General features: G+C 62.2%; 3 protein-coding genes across 4 annotated transcripts; 2 read left to right on the forward strand and 1 right to left on the reverse strand.

The window, feature by feature from the left end:
* The first annotated feature begins 1,132 nt into the window (after positions 1 to 1,132).
* On the forward strand, positions 1,133 to 1,810 carry LOC134518534 (claudin-4-like). Its single transcript, XM_063341424.1, has one exon. It carries the CDS (start codon positions 1,153 to 1,155, stop codon positions 1,780 to 1,782), a length of 630 nt encoding a protein of 209 aa, XP_063197494.1. The 5' UTR covers positions 1,133 to 1,152; the 3' UTR covers positions 1,783 to 1,810.
* Positions 1,811 to 5,078: 3,268 nt separating this feature from the next.
* On the forward strand, positions 5,079 to 5,726 carry LOC134518554 (claudin-4-like). Its single transcript, XM_063341463.1, has one exon. It carries the CDS (start codon positions 5,082 to 5,084, stop codon positions 5,724 to 5,726), a length of 645 nt encoding a protein of 214 aa, XP_063197533.1. The 5' UTR covers positions 5,079 to 5,081.
* A 508-nt stretch (positions 5,727 to 6,234) lies between these two features.
* Positions 6,235 to 9,050, reverse strand: METTL27 (methyltransferase like 27). Of its 2 annotated transcripts, XM_063342201.1 has the most exons (5): positions 8,893 to 9,050; positions 8,679 to 8,807; positions 8,455 to 8,590; positions 8,281 to 8,373; positions 6,235 to 7,785 (listed from the first exon to the last, which is right to left on the reverse strand). In XM_063342201.1, exons 1-5 carry the CDS (start codon positions 9,037 to 9,039, stop codon positions 7,547 to 7,549), a joined length of 744 nt encoding a protein of 247 aa, XP_063198271.1. In that variant the 5' UTR covers positions 9,040 to 9,050; the 3' UTR covers positions 6,235 to 7,546. The 2 variants fall into 2 exon arrangements, with proteins under 2 accessions (XP_063198271.1, XP_063198272.1); XM_063342202.1 differs by lacking the exon at positions 8,281 to 8,373.
* Between the last annotated feature and the right edge of the window lie 16,801 nt (positions 9,051 to 25,851).

Consider the following 25,851-nt stretch of genomic DNA (forward strand, 5'->3'; position numbering starts at 1 on the left):
GGGGATGTGTGCGGGGCGGGGGGGCAGGTCGTGGGTTAGAGGAGGAGAGGTCAGGCAGTGCCCAAAGCATCGGCATCGGCATTGGCATCTCATTAGCATCAGCACTGGCATTGGTTTCGGCATTGGTATTGGCATTGGCATCAGCATCGGCATTGGCATTGGTATCGGCATCGGCATTGGTATCGGCACAACCTGCCAGCGGGTATGACCAGTTGTGCCAAAATGCTGCCAGCACCGCGTGTCCCTGCCTGCGCCTGGCACCCCGGTCCCCACCAGGACACCTCGAGGACACCTCTGCTCCCTGCAGCCCTGGCCCACCGAGCCCCTCCAGCAGTGCGGGCAGCGCAGGCAGTGCGGGCAGCGGGACAGCGGCGGCGCTGGGACTGAGGGCTGCCGTGCGAACGCCAGCTGGGCGGTGGAGCGTAAGGTGGGGTGGGTTTTGGGGTCTGCCCCCCCCTCGCCCCGGGCAGCGCTGTCTCTCCTCTGTGGGGAGCCGGCAGCCGCTTCAACCGGTTTGTGGGTCTGGGCGGTGACACCTCCCGCCCGAGGCCCGATGGAGGGCTGGGAAGAGCTGGTACGGACGCCAAGGAACAAACAAGAGCCGCTTGTGTCCTGCCGGGCACGGAGCCCAGCAGCGGGGCAGGGACGTGCTGCTCCCCCAGAGCAGGGCGGCAGGGGCCGGGGGCTGGAATGCTGCTGCAGCAGCCGCCCCACGAGCTGTGGGGAAACTGAGGCACAAAAACATGGAGGGACCCCATCCGGGAGATGGAGCAGGAGATGCTGGCAGTGATGGCAGAGACATCCTGGTGCCTGGACACTGGCCCTTCCCCATCAGCATCCCAGGCTGAGCCCTGGCGGCTGCCCTTGGCCCCATGGGCAGCGATGGGACACATTCCCATGCCTGGGTGGCCTGATCCTGGTCCCCCTGCATCTTGCTCCGTGGGAGCAGCCAGGATATTAAGTGTCATCGCTGCAGGGAGAAATGCAAGCGGAGGAATCCTGGGAAACTGGTTCTACCCCTCCGTCCGGTGCCGGCGGCAGGACGGCGGCGGCGGCGGCGCTCCTCCCTCGGCGAAGGCATATAACGCCTGCCATGGTCCTGGCAGCCGGCACTGCGCTGCGGGAGGCGGGCAGGGGCGCCGGCAGCGAGCGATGGCCTCCATGGGGATGCAGGTGCTGGGCATTGCCCTCTCCGTCATCGGCTGGTTGGCCTCCATCCTCTGCTGCGCCTTGCCCATGTGGCGGGAGACGGCCTTCGTCGGCAACAACATCGTGGTGGCCCAGATCATCTGGGAAGGGCTGTGGATGAACTGCGTGGTGCAGAGCACGGGGCAGATGCAGTGCAAGGTCTACGACTCCATGCTGGCCCTGCCGCAGGACCTGCAAGCCGCCCGTGCCATGGTGGTGGTGGCCATCGTCTTAGCCATCCTGGGCACCCTGCTCGCCGTCGCTGGCGGCAAGTGCACCAACTGCGTGGAGGACGACACCGCCAAAGCCAAGGTCATGATCGTCTCCGGAGTCATCTTCATTGTCGCCGGCCTCCTCATCCTCATTCCCGTCTGCTGGTCGGCCAACACCATCATCCGGGACTTCTACAACCCGCTGGTCACTGACTCCCAGAAGCGGGACCTGGGCTCGTCCCTCTACGTGGGCTGGGCGGCCTCCGCGCTCCTGCTGCTGGGGGGGGGCATCCTCTGCTGCACCTGCCCCCCCCGGGGCGAGAAGCCCTACTCCGCCAAGTTCACGGCCGCTCGCTCGCTGCCTGCCAGCAACTACGTCTAGGAGCCTCCGTGCCCACCTGGATTGGGACTTCCTGGGGCGCCCCTGGCCTGCGGACACCCCCCCCCCCCCAGCCGGGCTGGGGGCTGGCTGGGTGCCGGGGCGGGGAGGGCCGGCTGCCGGGGCGGTGCGAGAGAGCGCAGACAGAGCTGCCTTTGTTCACCGGGGGATTGAAGCTGGTTCTTTAATCTTGGTTGAGATGGGGAACGGGGAGATCCTGTCCTGGCTGTCCCCCTCCAACCCCGGCGGGGGTTCTGCTCCCCCCCCTGGAGCACCCAACAGCAGCATCTTCTCCGAGATAACACCCGTTCCCCCACCCGGAGCATCTCCTGGCTCCCGGTATCGGGGTGTGCCGGGCAGTGACGCGGCTCCCAGGGATAAAATCCCTCGGGGTGGGTGCCGGTGCTGGTGGGGACAACGATCCTGTCCCACACGGCCTTGGGGACGTGGCAGCTCTGCGAACCCCGGCAGGGTCTTGAGGGGCGGTGGGGGGTGGGGGTGGGGGTGGTGGTGTCTCGCCTGCTGGCGCCCCGAATTTTGACTGTGACCTGTTTTCGGGGCTCGGAGCGGCTGCACCCGACGTGGGATTTCTGGTGGCGGCTCCCCGGGGCGGGGACATCATTATCCTGGGAGTGGGAAGGCAGCGGCCCGGCTGGGAGAACCGGTCCGGGAAGAGGGAGCGGATCCGGGCTGTGCACGGAGGGGAGCGACTCCCGGACCCGACTGCGTCCCGGGGGGTGTGCCCAGCCCCATGGCATCCCTCGAGTGGGGTGCTGGGGGCGGGAGGGGGTGGCTGGCGGTGTTCCCCCGCCGGTTGTGCTGCCGTCCATCCCCGTGTCGCAGCTTTCCCACATTAAAACGGCAGCTGCTCAGACCGCGCTGTGCTTCGTTTTCTTCACCCTCTCCAACACCCGCCTCGGTGCGGGGACAGCCCGGCGCTTCTGTGCTGCCGACCCCCGTCCCACTGAGATCCCCCAAATCCGCTCTCCGGAGCCTCCCGCGATCCCAGCCGCCCCCTGACCCCTGCTCTAGCCCTGCCATCCCCTCCCCGGGCCACCCGGGGCCACTGCTCCCTGAGGGGTGGCAATGGGTGTCTCCATGGCACGATGCCTTGGTGGTGCCTGCCGCGGCATTGGGGCTGCCCCACACCTGTCCCGGCACCATCTTCCCACCCGAGGAGGAAGAAGGTGACGGGCGCCAGCAAGGGCAGGTCGGGGCACGCTGGCCCTGGGGCCACCTGACAGCCCTGGCTGGGAGCACCCCGGGGCCGGCGTGGGCAACGCTGAGTGTTTTGCCTATCTGGCTTCCGGCACAGTGAGTTGTGCCGGGGTGCAGCCAGTGCTCCACCGGCTTGGGAGCATCCTTCCCTCCCGCCTCAGGGTGTGCAGGAACACCAGGTGACGCCGGCTGCCTGGCTCTGGGTGTCTCATCTGGGTCTGGGGGTTGGAGGGCTCCCAGCTCCCCTGTCCATTCACTGGGACACGGTGGAAAAGTGTCCCGTGGTGCCAGTGGCGGGGTGGAAATGTGAGCACGATGCTCTAGTGAGCATCCCCTGCCGGCATCCACAGGGACACCGCTCATCCCTCCTGCGGGATGTCGTGCTCTCCATTTTGGGTGTCCCCTGTGGTCCAGGTCCCGCTGGCTGAGGAAGGCTGCCTGGGGTGGCTTCCCCTCATCCTGGCCTCCTGGGAGGCTGGTCTGCCTTTCGTGGGGAGAGGGACTTTATTTTTGGCCCAAAATGGCTTTCATGGACCAGGGGAGGCAAAGTCCCAGTGCCAGGTGTCTGTCAGGATGCCGAGGGACGAAAGGTGCTGCGGAAGGAGTGGGGACGCAACAGGGGAGGAGAGAAACCGATACCGGGAACGGGGAAATGATGGTGAAACCTGCCACAAGCGCCGCAGGGCGTGCCGGGCACAGCCGATACCCCGCTGCCGTCCAGGGCCCATAAAAAATCAGCTGGTTGCAGGTGCCGAGAGCGGGTGAGAGCACCCATGGGTGCGCTCTGCCCCACGGCGGTGTGAAGGCTCTGCTCCACGTGGGGCTGAGCAGTCATTTGGGCTGAGGCCAGGGCCACAGTGGGTCGATTCAGACTGGATGTTAGGAAGAAGTTCTTCACTGTGAGGGTGGTGAGACACTGGCCCAGGTTGCCCAGAGAGGTGGTGGAAGCCCCATCCTTGGAATTTTTTAAGGCCAGGCTGGATGGGTCTCTGAGCAACCTGATCTAGTGGGAGATGTCCCTGCCCATGGCAGAGGGGTTGGAACTAGATGCTCTTTAAGGTCCCTTCCAACCCTGGCAATTCTATGATTCCATGTGTGACTGTGGAGGAGCCACCAGCATCCCCAGTATGTCCCCCTGTACCAGCCACCCCTCTTACAGGGGTGACACCTGCGGTGACGCCGGGCTTCGTAGCCCCTTGCCGGGGGGGTCTGGTGTCTCGGTGCTGCTCCCGGTGCGACGGAAGAGCGCGTCTCGCTGAAAGTGCTGAGCGCCAGTGGCAGGATGGGAGGCAGAACTGAGCTCTGACCTGTTTCCAGAGGAAATCCTGGGTCCAAAGGGCGTTGCAGCACGGCAGCCGAGGGCAGAGCAACACCTGCCCTTGGCCCGGGAGCAGCCAGTGCTGCAGGGCGGGCAGGGGGCTGCCTCGCCTGCCCGGGCCCCCCTGCGCCGTGCTGCTGGCCAAGGAGGCTGAAGCAATGGAGCAGGGCATGGGGTGGGCGCTGGGGGGTGGCTGCCACAGCAGAACATGGGGTGAGCTGGGGGGGGGTGAGGGGTGTCTGTGCTTGGGAGGGCACAGCGATCCCCTCGTCCTGCTCCCCGAAAGCCGTCCCCTCCCCAACACTTGCCACATGCTCGGCCCAGCTGGGATGGGGCGATGGCAGGGGACGGCCCTGTGCCATGCAGGGGGAAACATGACCCATGGGGGCTCCTGCCCCTCGGCCTCCTGGGTGCTCAGTGACACACGTGACCCCACGTTGACCTGCAGCAATGCCCTATGCCACCAGTCCCCATGCTGGTCTGCAGCAATGCCCCATGTCACATGTGTCCCCATGCCATCCTGCAGCAATGCCCCATGCCACATGTGTCCCCATGCCATCCTGCAGCAATGCCCCATGCCACACGTGTCCCCATGCCGTCCTGCAGCAATGCCCCACGCCACACATGTCCCCATGCCGTCCTGCAGCCGTTCCCACCCAGATGGGGAACAGGACGCACCCAGCATGAAGGCCACGCTCTTCAGAAAGCCCCCCTGGCTCGGGGCCATGTCTGTGACGGCTGTGCCCTGTCCCCGCAGGTGCTGTCGATGGCGATGATGACGATGCAGCTGGGTGGGCTGACGCTGGCCGTGCTGGGCTGGCTGGGCTCCATCCTCACCTGCGCCCTACCCATGTGGAAGGTGACAGCCTTCATCGGCTCCAACATCGTGGTGGCCCAGGTCTTCTGGGAAGGGCTGTGGATGAACTGCGTGTACGAGAGCACGGGGCAGATGCAGTGCAAGGTCTACGACTCCCTGCTGGAGCTCACCTCCGACCTGCAAGCGGCTCGTGCCCTGGTGATCACCTCCATCTTCGTGGCCTTCATTGCCTTCCTCACCGCCATCTCGGGTGCAGACTGCACCCGCTGCGTGGATGACAAGAACACCAAGACCAGGATCTCCATCGTGGCAGGTGCCATCTTCGTCCTGGCCAGCATCATGCTGCTCATCCCAGTGTCCTGGTCCGCCAACACCATTGTCAGCAACTTCTACAACCCCATGGTGCCCGAGGCCCTCAAGAGGGAGCTGGGGGCTGCCCTCTACATCGGCTGGGCCTCCAGTGCCCTCCAGCTCTTTGGCGGGGGCATCCTGTGCTGCTCGGGTCCCCCGTCCCAGCAGGACCCCTACCCCAAGAAGTACAGAGCGGTGAAGAGCTGCGCCCCGATGGGCTATCCCATGAGGGACTACGTATGAGCCACTGTGCCCGGGCACCAGCCCAAGGGAGCACACCACTGTCCCCGTCCTGCCTCCATGTGTCACCCCCCCTGCCCACGCGCTGCCTCCTCCCGCCTGTCCCCACGCTGGCTGCGCCCCTGGCATTGTCCCCCCCGCCTGTGCCCTCCCCCACTGTGCTGGGGCTGCGCTCCCCATGGACTATAAACATCTTGGTGCCACCGAGGCTGCCTGGGCTCATTTCGAAGCAGCGCGGTGGGGGGAGGACGGTGACATGTCCTATGGGTGTCACACCCTGCCAGCCTGCTGTCCCCACAAGGATGTGGCAGTGGTCAGCCAGGGAAATGGAGGCAGGGAGAGGGTGCTGAGAGCCAAGAGGGGCACGGGGGGACAACGGACTCCCAGAGCTCCGTCCTTTGAGGCCCCAGGGGCTGGGAGGGGACCCAAGAGAAAGGCCAAATTGCCCCCTGGTTCCTGGCCACCCTCCCCTGCCCACGGTCCCCACTGCTCCAGGAACAACACACGGGCAGCGGAGGCAAAGGGTTTATTCAACAGCCAAGTGCAGGGATGGGGACAGCCACAACCCCCCCACCTCACCCAAGTGCCCAGGGGACAGTGCTGGAGACAAATGGGGGGAGAGGGGCGCAGGGCAGCTCCCCACGATGGGCGCAGGGACGCCAAGACCTTCGGGGACAATGCGGAGGGGTGACAAGAGCCACGGGGAGGGGGAGTGCGGGAGATGTGGGATGCCCCAGGTGGGTGATGGGGACAGACACGGCCACCGGAGAAAAGCTCCTGAAGGGAAGGAAGCAACCGGTTCCCCAGAGCCATGGGAACGGGACGAGCAGGAACAGGTCTGGGGGGAAGAGAAAAACGGGAAAAGGAAACATCCCAGCAAGAGATTTGGGTAAAAAGCTTCCCAAGGGAGCAGCGGAGGAGGAGATGCGGAGGCAGCGTGGCACGGGGCTCGGGGAACAGGCTGGGCAGGCGATGCCGGGCGGCTCCTGGAGTCCCTTCCAGCCTCCTTTCCCACCCAGGCCATGAACTACAAAGCTGTAGGAAAATGAGAGACTTAATGCAGCTGTCGCGGGATGACAGGCTGACGGGGTGCTTGGAAAGCTCCTCTGGCTGGGCGTCGTGTTGGCACAGCGGCTCCTGGTTTGGATGCCGAGGTCTCCTGCACCTCAGGGTGCGCTGGGTTAACTCCTGGGAAGGATGAGGATGGGGGACCACAGGATGTGGCAATGGGGACCCACCTCCAACAGTACCTCGGTAGAGACCACAGGGGTCTGGGGTGGGGAAGATGAAGGCGGATCTAGATTTTGACCATGGCCATGTGGGAAGGCTCCTGGGGAGGACGAGGAGGGGGACCGGCAGGACGTGGTGATGGGGATCCACCTCCAATGGTCCCCCGGTAAAGATCACAGGGGTCTGGGCTGGGGAAGATGAAGAAGGATCCAGATTTTGACTGAGGTGGGCCCAGAGGGGAGAAGACACCCCAGACAGGAAATGGCTGTGAAGCGTGAGGTGGGTCTGCGAGATGTCATGGCGAGGATCGAGGTGACAGAGACGGTACCAGAATGTCACAGCTAATGGTGGTGCCCAGGAGACCCTGGTGAAACCAGGAGACCCTCCCCAAGCTGCAGAGTGGGCAATGTCCCCAGAGCCCAGACCTTGAGGGGAAGGAGTTGGGGAAGGGAATGGGGACGTTTTGGCTCTGGGAGCTCCCCATGACCCTTGTCACCCCCTAGCAGCCACCCTGCTCTGGGAGGGGGTCATGGGGCTGGGTTTTACAAGGGGCCAAGTGCTCCCCCCCCACCTCCCCAGAGCCGCCTGGGCTCTCAGCCTTCCTCGAGGGGGGGCACGGGACATTTCTGATAGATGTAGACCACCCCGGAGATGTAGCCGGTGCCCTGGGTGCTCTCCTCCTCGGAGGTGGCCCTCTCCCAGCGCTCCACCTCCTGGGCCAGCACCTTCTGCCAGGCTCCCTGTCGCTCCAGCTCCGCCAGCGCTGCCTCCAGCTCCGCCTTGTACCGCAGGTTGGAGGGGTTGCTCCTCGTTGTCAGGCACAAGAAACCTCCTGCAGCGAGAGGGGATGGGTGACGCTGATGCCGGGTGTCACCCCGCTGGGGATGGCATCCCCTCGGAAAGGAGCGGGGCAAGGGGAAGCACCCAGACCCTGCTGGGAATCAGCTGGCAGGGCAGCGGGCAGGGGACAGGGGACAGGCAGGACAGGGAGGCCAGCGGGCAGGGGACAGGCAGGACAGGGACAGGGAGGCCAGCGGGCAGGGGACAGGGCACGAGCAGGCCAGGAGGCCAGCAGGCAGGTGACAGGCAGGTGGTCACACCTGAGCATTGGCTGTCATGCATCAGAAGTGCCACCGCCACCTCCTACCACGTCCCCTTGCTGGGGACCGGGGTGGCACCGCGTGTCCCTGCCAGTACTTGGCAGCAGGGACAAGGCCACGTCCCGGCCGTGCCACGGGGCCAGCGCCCAGCCACCGGGACCCAGTGTCTGCGTCCAGCCACCCCGGTGGTCCCGGCGGGGAGGGGGACAGCGGGGGACACCCCTCACCCGGTTTGGTGACGCGCAGCAGCTCGGTGACGGCCGTGCTCGGCACCTGCCCCTCGCCCAGGGCCCCCACCACTGTCACGGCGTCGTAGTGCTCTGCGGGGACATGCGTGGTGTCACGGGGGGGGTGTCACCGGCCCCCCCTCGCCCCGACCCTGCCCGGTGCCGGCCCGTTACCTGCGGGCGCAGGCAGAGGCTCCCGGCCCACCACACACCGCCGCAGCTGCCGGTACAGCCCGGTGCTCCGCGCCCGCTCCAGCATCCCCTCGCTGCCGTCCACGCCGTGCAGGCAGCGGAAGCCGCGGCGATGGAGCTGCGGGGACAGAGGGACAGACGGACACACGGGGGCACCGTCACCTCCCGCCCCGCCCCGGCCCGCCCCGGCCCGACCCCTCCGGTACCTCCCGCGCTACCAGCCCGGTGCCACAGGCCACGTCGAGCAGCCGCGCCCCGGCGGGCGGCGCGGGGAAGGCGAAGGCGAGCGAAGCGGCGGCCAGGTGCGGTGCCCGGTACTCCAGCGCCGCCACATCCTGCGGAGACGCGGCGGGTCAGAGACGCCGAGCAGCGGAGCCACCCCGGTCCCGGTCCCGATCCCGGTCCCGGTCCCCCCATTACCTCCTCGTAGCGGTCGGCCCAGCCATCGTACAGCCGCAGGCGCTCGGGCAGCGCCGCCCCGCAGTGCACCGCCGCCACCCGCTCCCGCACCCCCGCCGGCAGCCTCATCCCCGCCGCGCCGGCACGGCCCCGCCCCCCGCCCCCCATTGGCTTCGTGAGCCCGCCCCGGACACGCCTCCCGCTCTCCATTGGCTCTCTGCTTCCTCCCAGGCGACGCCCCCCGCTCACCATTGGCTCCGTGCGCCCGCCCCGGACACGCCCCCAGCGCGCCATTGGCTCCGCCGGACCTGCGCCGCCACCGCCTCCGTCCCGCTCCGTTATAGGGGGAACGGCGAGCCGGGCGCGACCAAGTGCGCCGGGGCGGGGGACACACCAAGCGCTCCGGGTGCGACCATGTGTCCCGGAGGGGTGTCCGAGTGCCTCGGGGGTGGCACGCAGTGCCCCGGGGGGTGACGAAGTGCCCCGGGGAGGGTGACCAAGGGCCCTTGGAGGGGGGTGGCACCCGATGCCCCAGGGGGAATTGACCAACTGTTCTGGGGATGGTGACACCAACTGTTCTGGGGGGGCGGCACCAGGCGCCCTTGGCGGGGTTGATACCAAGTGCCCTGGCAGAGCAGGTACCGAGCGTCCCGGGGTCACCACTCTCTCCCTGCAGTGTCCCCAGGCCGTTTCCCACCATGCTGCTGCTGAAGATCTGCTCTGTCCCCAGCACGGGTCAGGCACTGTCTGCTTGCTCCCTCGTGTCACCCATGCATGGCGACTCTGCTCCCCGGACAGGTCACCTCCTGCCCCACCACTTGTCCCAGCCCCTGATGCCGCGCAGTCACCTCCACACCTGCATCTGCATCTTCGTCTGCCACTTGTCCCCACCACTGAGTGGTGACCACACTCCTCTGCCACCACCCGAACCCATCCTGTCCCACCACGCGTAAAGGTGACATCCTAACGCTGAGCAGCTCTCCCAGCGCCTGGGGAAGAGGGCACCCACCACCAGAGCAGGTCCTTCATGTCCTGATGTGTTCCACCCATCTCCAGCTGCCCAACCACTCCCATGGGGTGGTCATTTGGCACTGCCCCTGCCCATGGACAAAGTGTGTAGCAGCAGCAGGCAGAGGTTGGGGACAGAGGACGGGACTGTGGCTGTGAGGCAGGCAGAACATCTTGGCTATGTCAAGTTTGGGTTTTGCTCCGGGGAAGCAGGACAAGAAATGTCACTGAGTGCCAAAACGATGCACAAGGAGGTGGTAAGACGCTTTCTCCCTTGATCCAGATGCCCAGCATTTGTAACATACCATATCCAGCTGATTAATGACAGAAGTTCGTTAGCTCTTGGGTAGAAAAGACACCAACTGGAGGTGCTCTCCGTAGGAGGTAATGTGCTTGTTGCTCTGTGAGTCTCCGCTGCATAGGGAGTGAGTCTTGTCTTCTGCTAGACCAACCTTTGGTATTCATAGTGGAGGATGTGGGACAAGCTCTGGCTCATGGGACCACCCTCAACTGTTGTCACCCATCATTTGGCTTCTGGCTTTTTCCAGGGGCCAAACAGACAAATCCAGCCACTAATTAACAATGGAAAGAAAATGAGGGTGCCCTGAAGGAGCCAGTGGCTGCCCCAAGGCCACACTCGTTGCTCTCATCACCTCTTGCTTGGCGGCTCAGGCAGCTTGCTGATGCTTCTCCATTGTCCCTGTGTCCTCCTGGCCACCATCCCCAGTGATGGCCGCTTCACCTCTGTAGAATCATAGAATGGTTTGGGTTGGAAGGGACTTTTAAAGGCCATCCAGTCCAACCCCCCTGCCATAAGCAGGGACATCTTCAACTAGATCAGGTTGCTCAGAGCCCCGTCCAGCCTAATGTGAAATGTTTTCAGGGATGGGGCATTGACCACCTCTCTGGGCAACCTGCGCCAGGGGCTCACCACCCTCACAGCAAAGAATTTCTTCCTTATTTCTAGATGAATCTTCCCTCTTTTAGTTTAAAGCCATTACCCTTTGTCTTATCACAACAGGCCCTGCAAAAAAAGTTTGTCACCATATTTCCTGTAGCCCCTCCAGGTACTGGAAGGCGCTGGAAGGTCTCCCCGGAGCCTTCTCTTCTCCAGGCTGAACCCGCCCAGCTCTCTCAGCCTGTCCTCACAGCAGAGGGGCTCCAGCGCTCCCAGCATCTCCGGGACCTCCTCTGGCCCCACTCCAACAGCTCCGTGTCCTTCTGCTGTTGGTGCCCCAGAGCTGGAGGCAGCACTGCAGGGGGGTCTCACAGAGCGGAGCAGAGGGGCAGAATCCCCCCCTCGCCCTGCTGCCCACACTGCTAGGGATGCAGCCCAGGATGTGGGGGGCTTTCTGGGCTATGGGTGCACGTTGCCGGCTCATGTCCAGCTTTTCCCCCACCGATGCCCCCAAGTCCTTCTCCTCAGGGCTGGTCTCCATCTCTCCATCCCCAGCCTGTGCTGAGACCCAGGGTTACCCTGACCCAGGTGCAGGACCCCACACTTGGGCTGGTTGAACCTCACGAGATTCACATGGAGCGACTTCTCCAGCCTGTCCATGTCCCTCTGGATGGCATCCCGTCCCTCCGGCGTTTCGCCACACCACTCAGCTCGGTGTCGTCAGCCAACTTGCTGAGGATCCCACTGCCTATGTCATTGATGCGGACATCGAGCAGCGCTGGTGCCGGTACGCAGCCCTGAGGGACGCCGCTGTCACCGCCTGTCCACCCAGCTGCTGCGTGCCCGGGCCCGCCGTCAGGCGTGGGGCTGGCGGTGCCCCTCGGCCGGGCAGTGCTGGCCGGGGACCTCGAGAGGGAGCCCTCCGCCCGCGCTGGGCCACCGCCGCCCCGCCATGCCAGCCTCGGGACCCCGCCACCCCCGCCCGCCTCGGCCCCGGCCGCCGCGCCGGCTCCCGGCGAGCAGCACCCGCGGTGTCACCCCCCGGTGACACCCTCGGAGCATCCCCCGGGGGGCGGCAGAGGGGACGCGTGGGGCTGGGGCGGGCGGCGAGGGGTCGCCAAAGGACACGGATGGCCACCCCCACCCACGCCAAGGACACGGATGGCTCCTGGATGGGGGTCAGGCCCTGCCACAGCTCCTGCCACCGCACACGGGCTCTTTGTCCCCTCTGCAGCCGCCAGCACGGGTCCGATCCTGCCCCCTGAACTCTGCACCTCCATCCCTGTCACTGCGGGGACTACGGGACACCTGCGCGGTCAGGCCTCTAATACAGGCGTTCACACTCCTAACACGGTTTCCGCCACTAATTATAGCCTGACCTTCGCTTACAAGGTACGCCGGAGGCAGGGTACGCCGCCAGCACTGCCCTGCCCCTGGCTCTGCTGCCCTCGCCCAGCCCCTCCGGCCTGCAGCTGGGTCGCGCCATCCCCGAGCCTTGGCCCGCACGGATCCAGTCCCAAATTAGCCGGTGCTTTTCCAAACATCGCCTTCCCGGGGCTGGCTCGCTCCGCCACGCTGCGCACAGCTGTGCAAACAGCTTCGCCCCACGGCACGGCAGCTTTGGGCTGGCATGGACCCAGCACCGGCCAGCCGGGGCTTGGACCGGACCCGGTGCCAACGTCGGAAGACCCAGGCTGTCCCCTGAGGGTGCACGGTGGGACGGTGGGGACCCCCTCGAGGGGTGGCAGGAGGTTGCAGCAGGTTGGATCTGCCCCGTGGCCGGTGCCAGTGTTGAGGCTGGACTTTGCCCTGGCACGTGGCCTGGCACTGGAGGGCAACCAACTGGGCACATACCGTCCTGCTGCTGTGATGCAGTTCCTTGGGGTCCTGTCCTTGTCCCCTGCTGGGGACAGGGGTCTGGCTGTGCCCTGACTGTGCCCTGACTGTGCTGGCTGTGTCGCTGGGACCCTGGGGCTCAGTGCAACCCTTGCGGTGGGGTGTCCCATCACCCCTCAGCGGGGAGGCTGGGGGGATGTGTGTCCCCAAAGCAGGGCCTTGGCTGGTCACCCTGAGCCCACAGACCTCTGGCATGACCTCGCCTGCCCTCCCTCGCCAAGAAGGAGGTGCAGAGGTGGAAGGGCGGCTGGGATGGGTCCCTTGCCCTCGAACCTGCCACTGAGCTGGGACAGGTAATGGGAAAGACCAGGTCTGAGCTGGGTTTGGATCCTCTGCGGGGCTGGGCATCTCCAGGCTGGGCTCTTCCAGTTCTAGGAATGTCATCTGCTCCTAACCTGCCTGCACGTTCTACGTCCAAGCTGGTCCCCGACCCCTGGGTAATGTGTGTGGTGGCAGCTGATGCGCGAGGCAGGTGGGCTTGCATTTCCAAAGAGCAGTACAGGGCATCCCTGGCATGGCCTTGGCCCTCAGGGTGGGACTAATGCTGTCCCCTGGACAAACTGATGCCGGAGGGAAGTCCCTGGGACTCTCCATTGGAGTGGAGCCATGGGATGCTCAGTGCCACGGCTGCGCGTACTGCAGACGTTTGCTGAGTTGCCCATGTGGACATGCATGAGCCCAGTGGCATCAGTGATAGATAGATGGTCCCCAACAAGAGCATGGAGGGAGGTATGCGCACGAGGCTTGTGCTTTTGTGGGCACCCTGACAGGTCCCAGTAGTTTAAGATGACATCCATCAGTGCTCAGCTGAGAGCTTGGGAGCGCACGGACCTGCGCAGTGGTCTGCAGAGGAGGGAGAGCGGTCACACACGTGTTCCTGTGTCCCCGGGCCATCAGCAGCCACGACGGCTGTGCTCATGGGGTGACGGTCGGGACGCGGGCTGGAGGCTGCAGTGAGCATCCCTGTGTCCTCCTCCTGCTCCTCCTTCGGCATTGGCTGCTGGGAGCTCACAGGAGCCGAGCCCAGCCGTTCCCTGCTGGGGCCTTGGCACCCACATCCATCTCCAGTTTACGGAGCAATCAGACCCCTTCAGCTTGTACTTTGCCAACCTTCCCAGGTTCCTTCCCTCTGCTTGTCCCACCCCCAGCACCACAGCCCAGTGCATCGCCCTACCCCGGAGCTGCTCTGCCCTACACAGCCCCGGGGGACAAGGGCCCTGCGGGTCCTGGGTGCCACAAAGTCCAAAAGACCCCCCCCAAGAGCAGCATGATGCTGCCCTCATCAGCAGCTGAGAGTCCAGCTTCTCCACGTAGCCCTCAGACACGACGAACAGGCAGGAGGGACGTTCTGCAGGGGCAGGGACACGCTGCTTGGGTGGCTCCGTGTTGTGCGGGGTTTGCACAAGCTTCTCTGGTCCTAAATATTCTCACTCATGGGCATTCAGAGCCTGGCACTTGGGTGTTTTCCAGCCCCTAGATCCACCTGTGGGGTGTTCCCTGGGGCTGGACGGCGGGGGGGACAGATGCTCGATGGCGCCAGCTGGGGACTTGGCAGCTTCTGGGCCAGGGGACTTTGGTGGCAGTCACCATGGTCTTGGTGACTGTCACCAAAGGGTGTCAGGGTCAGGGGGTGCATGTTTCATCTCCATACCCCCTCCATTCTCCGGGTCCTCCTTGGCGGTGGGGGGAGGATGCCAGAGCCAGGGAATGTCCTCAGGGCAGCCCAAGGCAGGCACTGGGAAGGGACCCCTGATGGTACTCTGAGCTCTCTGCCGCACATCCTGTGGGGCACTCGAGCGCCACACGATGCAGGACTTGCCCTGCTGAAGTGGGATGTTCAGTGGTTCGCCCCATGGAGCAGAGCTGGCCCATGAGCAGGGCAGGCCAGGAAAGCCCTGTGGGGGGACAGCCGGGTGGGACCTGGAGAGCCCTCGTGGGGAGGCAGAGGCAGGAGGGTGCATGTCCCTGCAGCCGAGGAGGTGGCAGGCAGCAGGACGGATGGGGCGGCCGGTGAGGTTCTGCTTATCAGCGCTGCCGGGGGCTGGGATATGGCTCCACGCTTGCACGCGTGGAGGACGCAGCGTTTTCCTTTCCCAGCATCCAAACGTGGCCGGAGTCCATCGGCCCCTGAACTGTCCAGTCCTTCCCTAAAGCCCAGCCCTCTGGTGTCCAGGGACAAGTGGATTTTGTCCCCCTGACACACACCACTCAGCACCACCAGCCTCCCCCCCGGCCCCGGATTGCTGGACTCCTGCCCGACTTCTCAGTTTGTAAATCCGAGCGTTGCTGTGATTGATGGCGGCCAGGGCTGCTGTCACTAAACCATCCGCACCGGCCCCTTAACGCCCGCATGGCTCATGACCAGGTAGCAAGAAGAGGCTGAGATATAAATCAGTGTGGCACGGCGCAGAGCTGGCCGGAGATCAGACCGGCGGAGCAGGCGGGCAGACCGGGGGAGCAGCTCACATAGCTGATTCATGACTGCTTGCATGGCTGGGAAGGGTTGTCCTCCTGCCAGCGAGCCACGCTGCCCACGCCACATGCAACCCCCGAGGACCTGATATGGTCCCCGGCTGTGTCCTGCCACCCTGCGGGGCTCTGACCGCCGCTGCTCGCCAGGGAAAGGTCGCAGCAAGATGTCTCTGTCATGCTGAGAACATCCCCAGGCCATGGCACTCCCACATCAGCCCCAACCTCTCTACATGTGTCAGCTGCATCCCATCCCTCCTACACCCCCAGCGTACAGTGTTCCCATCCCTCCTGCACCCCCAAATGTGTGGTGTTCCCATCCGTCCTGCATCCCCAATGCACGGTGTTCCCATCCCTCCTGCACCCCCAGATGTGTGGTGTTCCCATTCCTCCTGCATCCCAATGCACCGTGTTCCCACACCTCCTGCACCCCGGATGTACGGTGCTCCCACCCTTCTGTACCCCCAGTGCTTGGTGCTCCCATGTCCCCCTGCACCCCCAGGGCACAGCAATCCCACGTCAGTACATCGTGGGGGCATGGGTGACGTTCCCATTTCTCACCATCCCCATCCCAAAAGCCAGCAACGTGCACTCCTTCTGCAGCTCTCACCTGAGCACCCGCTGCCCAGATCAACCTCTTCCTCACCACAGCCCACGTCCACCGCCCCAGCCCACGGACCTCACTCCCACCTCTGCCCCAGCCGCACTTTCCCCCTTGCTCCCTCCCGTTGTCCCCATTGCCGTCCCCTCTCTTCCCCCGACCAGGGACTTCCCACCCTGCCCATGTCCAACACCCCTTGTGAGCCTGCTCCTCAGCTCGGGCTCCCCCCGCCACCCCCATACAACCCCTGCCTGCCCTGTCACACCCCACCATGTGCCGTACCTGTCTCCCCTCCCTGGCAGCCCTTCCCGCAGCCGGGTGCCTCACACTGCCACCTCCCTGTCCCCACGTCCACACAGGCAGTGCCATGGCGTGGTGAACACCTCGGCAGACCTCAGCCCCGTGAGTCAGCATCCCTCATGGCACAGCACCCTCGTCACTCGGCGTCCCTCCCCAGCGCACCCCAGCAGCTCCCCGGTCCGCCCTGAGATTCAGCGTGACTCGCTGATCCCGTCCCTGCCCCTCCGTGTAAATCCCGGAGCGTGTCCCTGGGACTCCAGGTAGGGCTGCAGACCAGTGCATCACAGGGGCATTGGTGACATTCCCATTTCTCACCGTCGCACCCATGGCCGGGTGCGAATCCCCCTGATCACCTCCCCTGCCACCGGCCTGCTGCCCAGGTTGCACCCATGAGGCTCAGCCCCGCTCCAAGGTCTCATCCCTGAGATCTGTCTCGGAAAGTGAATGCCCCCTCCTGGGACCGGTCACGGACGGGCTGGATGAGAGCCAGGGGGTGGAAGCTGGAGTCAATAAGTTCAGCTCAGTAATAAGGTGCAAACTTTCGCTGGAGGGGGAATTAATGAATGGATTAGTGGCCATAAATAAACAAAGGATTTCTTGTGGCTTGTAAGAGATGACTCATTGCTTTCGGGAGGCTGGGTGTAGCCGAAGCAGACAGCGGGGTGAGCCCTGGGTAGTCTGGACCTTATCTGTTGAGGTCCATCTTGATGATCCTAAAGCAATTCTGGACATTTGGTGAGGTCAGGCCATCTCAACTCTGTTTATACCGGTACTTAGGTGGCATTTGGGTATCTGAATCTTAAAAAGCAATTTGTAATTCCCTCCACTGGTACCCAACCCTACAGATATTCAGGAAGGAGGATGGGCTGCTGCACTATAAATTGCCACTATTTATCTTACCCTCAGGCTCTTGCATTATCTCCTGCAGCCCAGGCCTTCCTTTTGCCGGGGCACCTGTGAATCCCAGCTCTGCTGTGAGCCCAGCAGCTCACTTTTGGTAGGAGGGATGAAGGATCCCTCGGTTGTTTCACCCCCTGCCCATCCTGCCCAAATGAGGGTTGTGGGGTTCCCTGGGGGAGTGGAGCCAAATAGGTCAAACCATTATTTTTTTTTTATTTTTTTTTTTAACTGAGCTGAACCTGAGCTTTGCTTCGCCAATTCCAACTGGAACCAAATCACCAGACACAGTCCGTGTAACACATCAGGGAAAGCACGTGCAGGAGGAAGAAGTGGCTTTGAGTCTGGGTTGACCAGCAGAGAGTAATGGGCTGAGTAAATGACAACAGGTGATGGTGATGATGATGGTGTGGTGATGGTGATGGTGTGATGGTGATGGTGACCATGGACTGAGAGTTCGTTTGTCCCAGAGCTCAATGACGTGTCCTCTTGTGGATGAAACCACGTCAACCCATCACTCCTGGTTCTTGAGTCTTGCCTTGCCTTTGCCGGAGGATTTCAGCTTTGGAGGACTGTGCCGGAGGATTGCATCTTTGGATTTCCTGGCTTGAGCTGCTGGTCTGAATGCTCTCCAACCCATGTTGATCCAAATGACCTGGTTAGGCAGTGCAGTGGTGGGGCTATCCTAACTCACAGTTGCAGCTGGAAGAGGATGTGCAATTAATGTCTTGGAAAAGGAAGGAGGGAGAGCAGCAAAACGAAGGCTACGGACTGAGAACTGCTACGTAATAACTCTCGGGAAGCACGTGCGAGGGAGGATACCGCAGGGCAGCTGCCTGGTCCTTCAGAAACAGCTTTAAGGGAGTAAGTTCAGAGAGAGGCTAGGAATCTGGCAAAATGGAAATCTCTGCAATTATCTCAAGAACAAGGAGGAGGGGCCCAGACAGCGGAAACAACATTAAATCATTAGAGACAGGGTAACGCGATTGCATGGGCAGACGCAGCACGACCTGCTGGAGATGGCTGGTGTGTTTCCAAGGGTTTACAGGGAAGGGGAAGGTGGTTCCTGGTGGTCCCGGTGGTCCTGGGGAGGTGTGACCATGGCTGGCTTTGGGATGGCTGGTTGGTTACTTTCCTTTTCTGCTTTGGCGTTGGGTAGGGAGCGCAGTCGATGTCCTCTCGGCAGGGCTGAGAGCTCAGCCGCGGGTGGGCTGGAGGTCTGGGCGAAGGGTGTTTGCATAAACCTTGTATTTTCAAAAGCCTGGTGATGGGCTTTTGTCTTACGGCACTTCGAACAACGGCTGAAGAAATCTCGTCTGTGGATTATCTTTGAGAACAAGTAAACTAGGAGCTCATGTGGGTTCAAAGGGTGGGTTCAGCTCAAGTTCATGGAAGAAAAATCCACTAGGGATTATCACATAAAAAGGCTCAGCTCTGGCTCAGGAGGTCCCTGAACTGCAAGCTGCTGTAAGCTGGGAAAGTATTTGAGGATGTGTCACCCTGTGTGGGTCCTGTGTTTCTGTGTCTCACCTCCGCGGGCGGCGATGTGCAAGGCTGCAGGGTGCTCCTGGGCACTGCACCCACCTTTCGGCGCAGGGGGAAGGCAGCGAAATGCCTTCTGCGGCAAGTGGAAAGGCAGGGGGAAAAGGCACGTGTGTGATCCCTGACTGCAGGAAGGCGTTTGGCGCTGCTTCACACAGGTCAACAGGGAGCACGAATCACCTGGGACTGCTACAACCTGTGCACAAACGTGGTTCCCAAAGAGCAATCCTCAAAAGGCCATGCACGCTCTGCTGGTAGGACTGGGATTTGGGAGTCCAGATGGCAGCGGTGAGGACACTTCTGTGCCCAAAGCCCTAGGAGAGTCCAGGTTTATCCTACCCCTGCTTTTGAGGGTTGGTCTCTTGCAGCCCACTTGACATCACATGCTTGGCCAAGCCAGAGACAGCCTTCCTCTTCCAGACTGAGCTGTACTCACGTCTGCTCTCCGCTGGAGCCGTCCTGCCGCAAGGCTGAGGCAGGGAGGTCACCCCTTGGTGCCACAGCCAAGTGACCTTCACCGGGTCTGGTCTCCTGCTGGCACAGTGGGCCTTGGAGGAGGATGTCTGGTCTGGGGTTCACCACGGGGTGTCCGGGATGGACAGCAGAGCTTGATGTGCATTGGCTCCGGGACAGAAACGACGGCAGAGCTGGGTGGAAGAGACCTCAGGAAGTACCTAGTGCAACCTCTACTACTGCCACCACCAGAAACCAGTCCCATGCTGGGGCTTGGTGGGTTGTGGGCAGCACCCCCCAACACGGGAGCAGAGAACTGCTCTGCGGTGACGTCCAGGATCACGGCTGGGATGGGAGGAAGCACAAGGACTCCACAGCTCCTGCTTTAGACCTTTGTCCTATGGTCCCCGTGGGCTGCGGAAAAGCCTGCCCCTTTCTGGGCTGTGGGTCAGCAGATAAACCAGGTGTTGGGGATGTGAGGGGGTGTCTGAACCTGCCCCAAGGTGGGACGGTGTCTGGGCTCTGTGTGCTTGCTTGCATCTGGCTGGAGAGCCGTGCTTCACCGCCGGGTGGACGGAGCTCAGCGCTTCACCTCGGGACACCTCGCAGATGCTGGCTGCTCACCACCCCTTCCCAAAGCGTTGGCCGTGCGTGGGGGTCCTCGCTGTGACCCACCGCTCCCCTGTCAGGCACGCAGATACACAGGCAGCCCTGGATGCTGGCAAGCTGTGTGCAGCACAGATGCTCTGGGTGATGCCAGATCTTCTATGTTTCTTGGCCCCCGGTCCCTCGGCCATCTCGCCAGGTATGTAACTATCCCAGCTATTTCCTGCTGTACTGCAAAAAAAAAAAAAAAAAAAAAGAAAATTATAAAAATTAAATAATACAACCCTTTCCCCTGTTTGATATAAATACACGCCGCAGCTGCCCAGCCCCCTGGCTGGACAAGCAGCATTGCAGACGGATTGCGTCTCGCAGCCGCGCAGCCAGCACCCCCGTGCCCTGCTTGTTCCCTTTGGCACGGGGAGCAGAAGGGGCTGCCACGGTCATGGCCCGGACCCAGCTCCCATCACAGCTGGAGTGATTTATGGTCTGCTCTCCTCCTCCTGACAAGCACATCCTGGGATGGTGCTTCTGCACCGAGTGGAGAGAGGGGAACTCGTGGCTGTCTGGGGCCGACGGTGCCCCGTGGAGCTGCCCGTCCCCTTCCAGGGGCTGGTGGGCAGAGAAGGGGCAGCCTCCCACCATCCCTGGGAGCCTCCTCCATGTATTTTCCCAGGGACTAGCTTTATGTTTTCTGTCCCATGGTGAGAGCGCCAGGGATCTGATGTCCCAGATTTACACCCCATCATCCCAAATTGGCAGCCCCCTGGCTGCCCTGTTCCCAGGCTGGGGAAACGGGTTCTTCCCAGCCCAGAAATCCGCCCAGGCAGGGAAGCCCACCACCGATGTGCAGCTCTCTGCAGGGGTCTGTCACTGCTGGGATTGGGGGGACAGGCTGTGCAAGGGCGTACGTTGCTCCAGGACCTTTGCTATGTGGGTGCTGTGCCGCGGGGCTGGTGGGCACGGAGGCATGGCCCCCGGTGGTGTCGTGAGACCCCAAAAACGCCAGTGACGTAGAGCTCAGGGCAATGCATCCACAGCAGACGCTCTGCTCCTCTCAGAGCAGTCAGCGAGCGGGTTGGCTGTCCCCGATTGCCCTCTGCAAGGGTGACGGATATTGGTGGGGGAGTGGGTTAGTGATGGGACACGGCAGCGGCGCTGCGGTGGGGAGCAAGCCCTGGAGACCTGGCGGCCACCAGGCTTGCTGGTATTTTGTGCTCTCTGACTGGGCTTTGGGTGGGAGCAGCCTGCGTCCCCATGGCCCTGTCAGACCTCCATCCTGGCTCGAGGCAACTCGAGACAGGCTCGAGCTCAGGGCTGCGTCCCTGGGTGAGGCTGAGGTCGAGGTGGAGGACAGGGTCTCTCCTCCATGTGCCTCCAGCTCCCACCCCACCAGCCCCCAGCCGCTGGCTCCCTGCTGACAGCGGGGTCTCCCCTGGCTCTCCCCTGCTTTGTCCTCAGCATCCTGCTTGTGTAGAAGGAAGAGCAGCGATTTTCGCAGTTACGGGGATGCAGCCTGGAAGAAGGAATTGCCTTGGGTCACCCACCCCTGCCCTGCCATGGCCATAACTGTGAAACACCAGGGATGTGTCTTGCCAGGGCTAAGACCCCGTGACTGCAGCCGGTTTTGCAAAAAAAAAAAAAAAAAAAAAAAAATCCCAGCCTTTAATTAAATAAGTGAGGTCCTGGGCACCCTTTGCAGCCCTGCTGTGAGGGGCAACGCTGGGAAAGCGTTTCCCCCTTCCCCGGGCTCCCGCAGGCCCCTGCCCGGCTCTGCCTTGCCTGCCTCCCCCCCCATGTCTGTGCCTCCAAAGCACGGTGGGGGATTAGGGCTGGTGCTGGCCCCATGGCGTTTCAGACCCCTCTTTTCCCACCCTGTGGGGGCCAGTGGGCATAGCCCCCAGGGTGGTGGTGGGGGTGCTTACCCGGCCCCCGGTCTGGCAGTGCTCCACAGAGCTCACATACCATACAGATCCCCACGGAGCATCCCTGAGTGCCACCAGCCCCATCTGACTGTGGGCACAACCCCTGCCCCAGCTGCTGCCGAGGGCCAGCTCGCTGGGCCAGTGCCCGCCCGGCAGCGGCCGGTGCCTGGGGCCGTGTGTGTGTGGTGGGGCTTTTGTTATTTTGTCTGAGAACAATTTTGTCCCGGGCTGAGAGCGAGCAAGCCATGATTTGAATTCCAGTTTCACTGTAATTATTCTGTTATCTCTCCGCCAGGGTCTGGTTTCACTCATGCTTTGGGCCGCTGTCTGCTGTGAATGGATGTCTCCTCCGTTTGCAAGGGCTGTTCCAAAGCTTTCCCTGTCTCTGCTCTTTTCCACTTCCCGTGCTGCCCTCGCAGACCTCCGTGCTCCCCTCGGCACTGAGCCCGGAGCCCCTGCGGTGCGGGCAGGGCAAAGGCCGCCGGGATGCACAGCACCTGCAAACCAGGACCCACCATGAGGGCAAGTGCTCCCACCAGCCACCCGTCCCCTCGGCAGGGCACGGGTCCGTTTTGGCTGGGAGGCTGTCCAGGGCGATGTAGCAGAACCATGGGGGTAAGGAGGAGGAGGGGAGCAGCAGGGAAGGGGCACCGGGGGCTGCACCGTTCCCTGACCCACATGGCGTGGTAGCCTCGCCTTGCTGGGGTGCAGCAGGAGAACCGGAGGTGGTGGGTACTAGTTGCAACATGGGGAATTGTCATCAGAATTTTTCCCGATGGAAATTTTTTTCCCCACCATGAGGTGGTGAAACACGGGAAGGAGGGCCCAGAGAGGTGGTGGGATGTCTGCTCTTGGAGATGTTCAGGACTTGACTGCCAGCCAACCCCAGCCAACCTCATCACATTGGACCTGCTGTGCTGGGGGGAGCGGGGCTGGATGCCTCCACACGACCCTCCCAACCTCAGTTACTCATTTATTTACTGATAGCGGACGGAGACATTTCCCCAGTCATTCCTGGGGGGCTGAAGGCACTGAGAGGTGGCACCAGCGGGGGCTGTCAAAGAAGGGACAAACCACGGAGGAGGTTTGCAGAAAAGGTGTGGAGGAGACGCAGGGTGGGGGATGCTCCCTGAGTGTGCCCCGGGATCCTGACCTCGTTACTGAGCTCTCATCCGATCGTTGTCTGGGATTTGACCCAATTCCTGGCTCCAGTACCTGACCCGATGGCAGGATGGTCCTGACCTGAGAGCGTCACTCTGCTGATGGAGCTGCGTGTCCTCTCCCAGGTACCAGAGCTGGTTGTGATGAGCTGCTCCTGGACGTGGTGCCTCTGAGCATGAGCCTGCAGCCCAGGGACAGGCCTGCAGCCCAGGGACAGTCCTGCTGCCCCGTCACAGTGCAAACTCGTCTGTCCTCACCCTCCTCTCCAGCTCTCAGGGCCGCTCGCTGCAGTTCGGTTTCCCAGACCCTTCAGAAGATGTCCCCCATGGACCAGCTGCGGGATCCCGGAGTTTGAGGGCTTTGCTTTGCTCCTCTGGTGTCTCCCTGTGCAATAGCTGTCCAGGCCCTCCTGTCCTGGTGTCCCCAGGGCTGAGGAGCAGACCCTGCACCCTCTCCTAGGGCGGCTGGTGGCCACGTAAACCAGGACACATCTCTGTGCCCCCCGGCAGTTCCCAAGCATGGTTGCGCACGCCGGGCCAGGGCTGGTGTGACACTGCTTGGGACACTGAGATGCGTGTGGGTGATAATCTTCGGGGCCATCAGACCAGGCACTGAACCAAAATCCAGCTCTAATTGGCCTCGTCCCGTGATTCTTCCTGACAAAACAATTAAGTTTCTCAGGCAAGAGATGTTCTTTGCAAACGGTCCGTGCCAGATGCTTTTGCTTTTTTTATCTGTGGTATTTAAGGATCTTTTCCTAATACTCACTCATTACTTTATGAGGCACAGACCGGTTCTGCCTGCCCTTTTGAAGCTCAGTATCACACTCATGTTCGTTTGTTGTCTCAGGGCTTCCCTAGATCTACGTGAGGATTTTTTTTTTTTTTTATAAATAATTTTAAATAAACATTCTTGATTTGTAAAGGGCTGGGCCCTGCGAGACAGGGCAGGGAGCGGGACGGGCTCCAGCCCTCCCAAGCCTGCGGAGCCTGTGTGTACTGCCGCAGAACTGAGGTCAAAGCTGGAAAAACTTGCAAGACCACATCGCAGAGAAGGCCAGCGGGAGCCTGGCTTGCAGGCTGGCTTGCGGAGGGGATGGCGGCCTGTGGAAAACACGGTCTGGGGGTGGCTGCAGTGTGTGTGTGTGGGCATTCGATGCCTGCCTGTCTTTCCTCTCTCCATCCTCTTGCACCTTCGGGAATCGTGCGTCGGCGGTGCTGCTGATGGCCCTCTGTCTCCTCACCTGGGAGTTTCATGACTCCAATCCGTTCCTCATCTTCCTGACATCAACTTTTAGTGGCTTCAGTCCACCCTTTGGAGCAGTCTGTCCTTTGTTTTTCCAGCCTGGGTACCCAGTGAGGCTGAACATAGATGCCTTAGCATCTTGATGAGCTGCTAATCCGAGTGCTGCCAACTCCTGCCCTTCCCAAATCCCTTCTCACAGTCTCAGCGCTGCTATTCCTGATCCCGGGAAAGGGAGGGTGCAGCTTTGGGGAATGGCACCCCAGGATGGGATGCAAAGGTCTGCCTCTCTTGGTGTGTTAGCAGAGCAAAACAGAACACCTGGGTGGGATGTGCCGTAGGGTGAGACCAGCTGGGTTTTGGGGGCAATCTGTGCTGTCTGTGGGGTGTCTGGGCACTAGTGCTGGATATGCCCTAGTCTGCATAGTCTCTAACATCTCGCTCAGTGACTCCAGCACTGCTGGCTGCTCGTTGCAGAGGACCTAGGCTGGGCTGGGTGCTGTTTGACCAACGATGTCCCAGGTGTTACCTTGCTTGGCCGTTGCTGGAGCCAGGAGGGGCGTGGGGGGCCGGGGAGGGGAGGGAGTGGGGCTGTGGGCTGGGAGGATGCCGAGGGAGGGTGCAGCCGGCGTGCAAGTTGTGGACTCAACACAAGCATCCCGATGCAGCAGCCCCTCAGCAGGTCCCCAACCCCATCGTGGCACAAACGCATTCCCCCAGTCAGTGGGGAAACAGCTCTGGGAGGGTGATGGCATCCCTCCTGGAGGCACATCCATCGCTCCCAGCCTGGGGCTGTGCCGGAGGGAAAGAAAACCCAAGCAGCCGTGTCCATGGCAGGTGCTCCTGCGGCTCGGGATGACCTTTCCCAGTGGGCTCTGTCCCAGGGATTCAATCACTCCATAAATCTCCATTCCTCTGCGGTGTGGACCACGGAGAGGCAGCCCTGACTCAGGGCTGGGAGTGTCCAGCTGCGGACGCTATCTCAGCGGAGGAGCCGTGTGTGGAGATGCCAGCATTTCCAGGCGAGAGACAATCGTGCTTTATTTCCCTGCCACATAGGAAAAATAATAAACATTCCTCGGGTTTGTTTTCAGGCTGCTTTGTGGAATAAATCTCAGACTGTTGTTGTCTCCCTGGGCTCCCCGGTCCCGCAGAACTGCCTGTTCTCACTCCATGAGTCACCGACGCCTGCGCTGCCGCTGACGGCGCCTCTGAAACCCCACGTGGTGGTCCAGGGGCTGCTCCACGTTGGATTTGCCATGGACACCGGGAGCAGAGCTGCTCCACACCCATGGGGAGTTCACATGGGTACTGGTGTCCATCGGGACCGATGAGACCCCCTGGACACCTTTGTCTACTGCCAGCAGCAGCCTGGACAGCTCTTGCCATTTTGTCATCTGGACCTGGGTCTTCCTCCCAGGGTCCCGAGTCTGACAGCATGACACGATGCAGATCTTCAAGGTGAAGGGTCTGTCCCATGGGACAAGGACTCTGCTGGAGGAGACCCAATGGCCTTTCCCATCCCTTCTGCCTGGGTGGGAAGGAGATCCAAGGGATGCTATGGCCGGATGCCACTAGAGGTGCCTTGAGAGGGAATGGTCCTTGCAACACGCTTGGAGACAGGTTCGCACACACCTCAGCTGATGGACCAGTCTCATGTGCTGTTGGGTAACACGGGGGTGAGAGACAGCAAGCAGCACTGGACAGGCACGTCCTGGAGCAGCGGTTCTTAGTGTGAGGAGCAAGCGACATCATCTCCAGTGCCTAGCAAAGTGTGCCCCGTACCCAACCGCATGTGGAGACCTCATAAACTTGGCATCCAAACCTTACCAACCATTCTCCTGCAAATGATCCCACCACCTGGGAGATCAAGGAGGTCCCGGGAGCTTGTTGTGGACTGTAGGTATGGTGAGGGGAGCCTGGTGGGCACAGGAGCCCAGGTCGGCTGCTGCTGGATGGTCCCCACTGTGAGTGACCTGTGCTGA

Source organism: Chroicocephalus ridibundus, chromosome 7 (genome assembly GCF_963924245.1).
Source record: "Chroicocephalus ridibundus chromosome 7, bChrRid1.1, whole genome shotgun sequence".
NCBI classification, from domain to species: Eukaryota; Metazoa; Chordata; class Aves; order Charadriiformes; family Laridae; genus Chroicocephalus; species Chroicocephalus ridibundus.

Bases quoted from the DNA above. Each gene is read 5' to 3' on its own strand.
- LOC134518554 (XM_063341463.1), top strand. From the start codon at position 5,082: ATGGCGATGATGACGATGCAGCTGGGTGGGCTGACGCTGGCCGTGCTG.
- METTL27 (XM_063342201.1), bottom strand. From the start codon at position 9,039: ATGGGGGGCGGGGGGCGGGGCCGTGCCGGCGCGGCGGGGATGAGGCTG. The intron at 8,808-8,892 runs GTAATGGGGGGA...GCGTCTCCGCAG, and splicing joins GGGCCGACCGCTACGAGGAG to GATGTGGCGGCGCTGGAGTA. The intron at 8,374-8,454 runs GTAACGGGCCGG...ATGTCCCCGCAG, and splicing joins GCCTCTGCCTGCGCCCGCAG to AGCACTACGACGCCGTGACA.
- LOC134518534 (XM_063341424.1), top strand. From the start codon at position 1,153: ATGGCCTCCATGGGGATGCAGGTGCTGGGCATTGCCCTCTCCGTCATC.